Source organism: Verticillium nonalfalfae (genome assembly GCF_003724135.2).
Source record: "Verticillium nonalfalfae strain VnAa140/NRRL 66861 chromosome Unknown scaffold_3, whole genome shotgun sequence".
NCBI classification, from domain to species: Eukaryota; Fungi; Ascomycota; class Sordariomycetes; order Glomerellales; family Plectosphaerellaceae; genus Verticillium; species Verticillium nonalfalfae.
Window position 1 is genome coordinate 442,752 of NW_021167228.1, and position 6,370 is coordinate 449,121.

At 57.6% G+C, this 6,370-nt stretch overlaps 2 protein-coding genes across 2 annotated transcripts; one reads left to right on the top strand and one right to left on the bottom strand.

Moving 5' to 3' along the window:
• Nucleotides 1-164: 164 nt before the first annotated feature.
• D7B24_005091 (uncharacterized protein) lies at nt 165-2,819 on the top strand (the record flags this gene model as incomplete). The annotated part of the gene is made up of 5 exons (XM_028639253.1): nt 165-474; nt 539-583; nt 639-1,599; nt 1,657-2,592; nt 2,666-2,819. The coding sequence occupies 5 exons, from the start codon at nt 165-167 to the stop codon at nt 2,817-2,819; spliced, it is 2,406 nt and encodes an 801-aa protein (XP_028499160.1).
• Nucleotides 2,820-3,851: 1,032 nt separating this feature from the next.
• On the bottom strand, nt 3,852-5,538 carry D7B24_005092 (uncharacterized protein; the record flags this gene model as incomplete). The annotated part of the gene is made up of 2 exons (XM_028639254.1): nt 3,852-4,944; nt 5,060-5,538. 2 exons carry the CDS (start codon nt 5,536-5,538, stop codon nt 3,852-3,854), a joined length of 1,572 nt encoding a protein of 523 aa, XP_028499161.1.
• Between the last annotated feature and the right edge of the window lie 832 nt (nt 5,539-6,370).

The window sequence follows — 6,370 nt, forward strand, 5'->3', positions numbered from 1 at the left end:
TACCTACCCATCGTTGCAAGACGAGGGTTGCTGGCTCCTGAGGCACGAAGGCCCGCCATAAACAATAACCCTAGAGGGTTAGGGTCAGTCTCTCACGGTCACCCCAGCTTCACAGTCTCCCGTCAACAAGCAATCGAGCTGCGCGAATCAAAGTAGTCATCACCATGCCGCGAGCAAAATCAAGTCGTCTGGTGCCCGGTCCTCCCGCCCAGCAGCAAGAAGGACGTGTAACGCGGTCGCGCCAGCGCGCCCCAAGAACACAGCCATCACCACCACTTCCCCAATTGCAACGCGTCAAGCAGTCCAATGATGGAGAAGAACCTGCGGAATCTACCAATGGACGTACAGGGAAAGAGGCTTCCGAGCCAGTGTCTTCTTATGACCCGCCAGCTCGACGTGCTGCTCCCATGGTCGGGGATCGTGCGCAAAGCATAAACCTGGATAACATCCAGCCCAGCATTGCGGCCAACAGTGGTGAGCATGCTGCATCTGCTATCCACGAAGTCCTGAGAAGCTGATTTTGCTGACTCGTGCCAAGATTATGACGCCTACTCTCAGTCGAATGTAGATGATGAGGAAGATGGTGAGTTTGCCTGAACCCTATAACCAGCAAGACTGGTTGATTCATTCCTCTCTAGAGCCTTCAAACGTGCGGCATGCGTCGTCAGCAGGCGATGAGAGCGAAGAGGGTATCGTCGATCCAATTCAGCTCGACAACGAGGCTATCGAGTTACAGACTCTTGTCTTGCGAGACATCAATCAGGCCTCGCAGGCTCTGATCGACCAGATTTTTAGAGACCAGAAACCCAGATATGAGGTGTGGAAACGACTGATCGCCGTCCACCGCAAGCCGTTCACCGAGTTCCGCCGCATGTACGTCGATGAGAGCGTGCCATTGATCGATATACAGGACTCAGCCGATCGTCTAGGCAAGGACGTTCAGAAGCAGGCGCAAGCCATATTCGCATCCGTGAATCTGGCGAGTTTGCTTGACGAGATCTGCGGCCTCTCCCTCGACCCAACAGCAGTTCTCCAGCGCCTGGACCAGGACTTTCCTGCCCCTTTCATGCCCTTTTTCCACGAGATGATCGACGAAGGTGTGGAATGGAATGTCGACGGTAAAATCGTCAGACTGGCGCTCAGCATTCGCACCCAACGCCTGATTTGCGCCATTGAAAACAGGCAAGATTTCGATATTGAGCGCGCTGTTGCAGCTATATTCTCTAAAGATGATGATGCTCAGGAGCCGGACGAACTCCTTACCCCGGAGAACATGGCAGGCATATGTTGTCTCAAACAACCTCTAGAAAATGCCATCGCTACTGCTTGTTACGATAGGGTCAAAGACATCCTCGAGACGGCACGTCAAGCGAGAAGCACTGCGGACATCATACCACATCTCAAAGAAAGGTTTCCCCCACAGGGCTGGGTTTCAGACCAGATCGACTGGGCATACGAGCAGTTTCAGGAAGTGCAGCGAACCATCCAGGACGACCTGCACGCCGCAGCGAGCAACCGCGAAGCGTCGAGATCTGTCGCTGGCTCACAGGGCTCACAAGCCTTTTCTCAGGCCTCGCAACAAGTTATACGCCCTCGGACGTAAGCAGGCTCTCCGGCTCCATGTTGCAACGATTGAGTTCTACTAACCACATGCAGATCCGGACAACAGCTCCCCATCACCAACAGCGCCGTTGCCCGATTGATGCAGCTTGGGGAAGCTGCTGGTGTGTCACAAGATGCCTATGGGCCTGCATCCTTTGGCAACGCTTATGACGGCCCGCGATCTCCGCAGTATGGCCGGAACAGTCCCCTCAATGTACCTGGCTCACCGGCCTCGACAACAAGCGACATGTATGAAGACGCCATCCTCAGACAGCTTCCCTCTTCAAGCCGGCAGACATCCTCTCAGGCGCGCGTTGTGGGCTCGCAGACCCAACTACCTGCCGCCTCCAGCTTCCGGTCAGCCAACAGCAACAACGACGGTAACAGGAAGCGAGCACGGGCCCAGGATGAAGATGTCTTTGAGACTGATGATGTGGACGACGACTTTGAGCAAGACGAACGAGAGCCCGATGAGCGCCGACGCGCCGAAGACCGACGTGCCATGCCCCCGCCACCGTCGAAACGCTCGCGTCATGACACGCTGCCCTCGTCAGCCACTCTCGTCGGCTCCTCCGCTCCCCTGCCGAGGCGTCACGCCGTCCCAGATCACAGCCGAGCCTTCGATCAGCGGGATCCCGAAAATCCGAATGACGAAGATGGACGCAGCCACACTGCTTCCTCCTTTTCGAGCTCCGCCATCCACGCCGACTACCGCGACATCCAGAAGCGCAACCGCAACAGCACCCCCACGACCCCACGCGTCCAGCACCGCGTCCCTTGGTCCAACCGTGACGTCAGCAAGCTCATCGACCTCATCGCCACGCTGGGATGCAACTGGAGCCTGATCGAACAAGGGGCGAATCCGCGCACCGGGCAAAGCACCAAAGACGAGGAGCCCACGACGTATGACCCGGAAAGGCACTTCGAAGACCGCCGAGGCCAGCAGGCGATTCGGGACAAGGCGCGCAACCTCAAAGTGGACTTCCTCAAGTATGTCCTCCCTCGCCATCTCTCACGTGTGTCCGTCTACCCTGCCAGAGCACCAGCTAACGCCCGTCTCCAGAGCGGACATCGTCTTACCACCCGGCTTCGACAGGGTCCTCCTCGGCACGAAGGAGGTGAAGGCGCTCACGGGCCGTGGCAAGAACCCACACCGGCGCGAGCGCGATATCGACGCGGACGGAAACCCCACCAACACGGAGTACTACGAGGACTAAAATCCGTCTTGGAGTCGGGCCCTTTCGTCCTCACTGTGCCCTTCGTGCGCTTGGGGTGGCTTCGAAAAGATCTAGGCGAGGAAGTCTGCACGGAAGTGAGTGAGGCCCTTTCTGTTCTCCCAATGTCCAGCTCGGTCTAGCACGCTGTGGACTCGAGCTTGTCCCCTTTTTTCGGTCGAAGCGAGTGATTAGACAGTTTCTTTGCTCCGGGGGGGCAGGGTTTCTTTTTTCCCGCGGACACCCGTGGGGCAATAATGTTGCTGCAACGTCACTAGAAAACAATGGAAGATTTGATACCCGGCACGAAAAGCGTCAAATGTTGATGGATAAGACTATTGAAATTCGATAACTAGAGGGTTGGTGATGCACCTTTCAATCACAAGGTCAGAGTCCTCTGAAGACAGTAACACAACATTATTGTAAACATCTCAATTGAACTAACACAGGAGAGAAATATCAGGGCCTCCGTCTGGCCCTCTGTTTTTTACACTCCGTCAACCATTTCAACCCTTTCATCGTCCATCCTGAGGGCTGGACTTGCGCCACGGCACACCGCATCATCCCGACTGCAAGACGACAGAGAGACCATAGGCCTCCAGCCTCATCTTTCCGTCGAGCGGCGTTTGCACCATTTGTTCGGGATCCGTCTATGACCGCACTGTTTTGCAGAGTTCATCAAAGTATGTATGGCGAAAGGAGTGTAACGCATGAGATAGGTAAAAAGGGGTATGCTACATGTTGCCAGGCACCCAGGTGAAAGAAGCGGTGGCAACTGCAGGAGAAGGGGAAAAGAGGCCAAGGAAAAGGATGGAACAGACTCGAGTAGGTCTGTTTGTGGTATCGACGGTGGGGTTCTCTTGCAAATGCCGAGGAATCATAAGCCATCGTCAGTAAAGGCCGAGGTACGGCCATGAAAAGCGCCAGCCCTCTGGAGAGAAAAGTAAAAAGAAGGAGAAACAAGAGAGGGCGTTCGTGATCCAATTAACCGCTGATTGCTGGTTGTCCATTATTGTCCAGAGGGGCGTGAGGGCTCTATCGTCGGCGGTTCGCCGGGTCCCTGCTCTTGAGGCGGGATGTCCTCCAGCCCTCATACCACTGCTCGCGGCTGGCCTCGCGAAGCTCCGCCCGCCATTCGGTGAAGACGGCTTCTTTGAGCTTGTTAAAGTCGCAGTGCTGCTCGTCATAAGGGTCGGCAAACCCCCACGGAAACTGCCGTCCGGCAATTTCAGGCTCATACAGATCTGGGCTGATGATGGAAAGAGGCAGGAAGGGAGTTTCGTCCTTCTCTTGCTTCTCCTCCTCCTTGGCTTTGTGGCGGCGGATGGATTGGCCGGACAGTCTCTTGGCCGATGGCGAAGATGGCACGGACCGGACCACCTCGTCACCGCCTTGGATTGGCAGATCATCGTCTTCGGGAGACTGGTCGGAATCATCCTCGAGCGCGTCCTCGTCGGCCTCTTCGATACGGTCCGAAGAGTCGTCATCGTCGTCGCCCATGCCGAGAGCCTCCAGGGGGTCCAGATTAGCTTTCTTCAGGCTGTCCCAGACAGCCTTCTTCAGAACTTGCATATGCTTCGTCGTGATGGTGTCGGCTTTGGAGACAACGGGAATGACCGTCGTCTTGCCCTGCAGGGTACGTAGGACTTGGAGATCGAGATCCTCGTCGAGGCCGCCGGACACGCGGTTGAGAAGCGGCTTGCCGCCGTGGCCATTGGCTGAGGTGGCCTTGGCGGACGCCAGGTTGCGGTCAAGCCGAGCAGGGTCAAGAACCATAAAGGCAGCGTGAATGTGGGTATCCTGAACGCCAGGCGATCGCACAACCTTCATCTCTTCGGCAAAGGTTTCCTCGAACCGGCTTTCCAAGAACGCCGACATCTCGCGGAGCTGGAGATCGACAACATTCTTTTCCAGACCCTCCGAGTCCCAAAGTGTAAGGCCGACACGCTCCCCTTCGATTTCCGTCTCGAGGTAATGGGGGATAAAGTTGCCAGACGCAGCCACTCGAGGTGCTTCCTCCTCGATCTCGCCGCGGCGGGATCGTTTCTTCGGAGGGAGGGCTAGACTGGTCTTCAGAAACTCGAGGAAGGAGGTCTTGCCGGCGCCACGTGTGCCGATGATGAGGATGCTGCCGAGGGAAAGCAATGTGAGCGGGGTGAGACACGGCAAAGCATGGTGAACATGGCAGATCGGTGGGCCGGGAAGGGAAGAGATGGGAAGCGGGCGGGGCATCGTTCACTTACTTGAAGGGAGTGGGATCCTTGCGTCTCCTGACCCGCCTGGGGCTGTTGATGGTGCTGATGGCACTGCTGGCATAGCTGTAGCGGCCACGATGGGTCATGCTCTCGGTGCGAGCATAGGGGTCGTAGGCGTTGCTGGGGATGGGGGGGACCGGGGGAGCGCTGCCGACGCTGTAGGCGGGCTCCATAGAGGGACGAGAGGTGGTGTACATGCCGCCACCGCGGTGATCGTCAGAGTAGACAGAGCCGGCGTCGGTGCGCAGGTCGGAGGGGATGGAGTTGGAGAGAGGAAGCTGGTCGTGGGCGTCGTAGAAGTCGGGCAGCTTGGGGGGATTCCTGGAGATGGCGGCCTGCTGGCGCTGGCGTTCGAGTTCCTGCTCCCTCAGGGCTTGGGCTTTCTTACCGCCCTTCCCCAGGTCACCGGATTTACTGCGTCGGAGCAACATGCCTAGGCTGGAGCGACGGACGGGCGGCTGGCTCATTCTTTGCTCAAAGTGCAGCTGGCCGAGATGGCATGAAAGGACAGTTTCAGACTGAGTAGTCGCGATGAGACGGTGGAGCTTGGCGGGCAAGCGAGAGACAGAAGGGTGGAAGCGCAACGTCAATTGACGAACCACTGGGGCGGGACTGAGCTTGACTTATGACGAACCGGCTGAGTCCGGTGGCAGCTGTCGTGGCTCGCTGAGCGAACAGGCTTGGGTCGGTTGGTGGGGTTCGACCGGTCGCAGGATGACGGATGACGGATGACGCCGTGTCGGCAGATGCGTGGGTAGGGTCGAACGAGGGCGCGTGTGTATCCCAGACCGGGTCGCAAGCAGACGAGAACGACGGGTCAATGTCCGTCGACCTGGTGCACCTGCTGCAACAGTGAGGATAGGAACTGAAATGATGCGCGGCAGGGAAGCGGCAGCGGGCTATTTAGGCAATCGAGGGGGTGGAGGTCGACAGGACGTCGCAACGGTGAAGGCGAAAAGGGGGTAAGTAGCAGAGAGCCGCAGGGCGGATTGCGATTATGCGTGGGTTGGTCGCAGTAAGGGGTTTGGCGGCAGCGGCGCCGTCGCAGGGTGGGTGCTGTTTCGAGTGAAGCTTGGGCTGCGTGAAAAGCCAAGGCAGTGCTGAGGGCACGAAGACAGGTAGGTAGGCAGGAAGATCTGGGGCGGAGTCGCGCGCGAAAAGTAATGGGAGGGCAATATGCAGTGCCTGGGTAGAATGAAGTGATCAGCCAGGTGCCAGGAAGTTGCTTGTCACGGAGAGCAGCGCGCGCGGCAGCAGGTCGATGGATGGTTGCGATTCGCAGAACGATCGAGTGGTTGG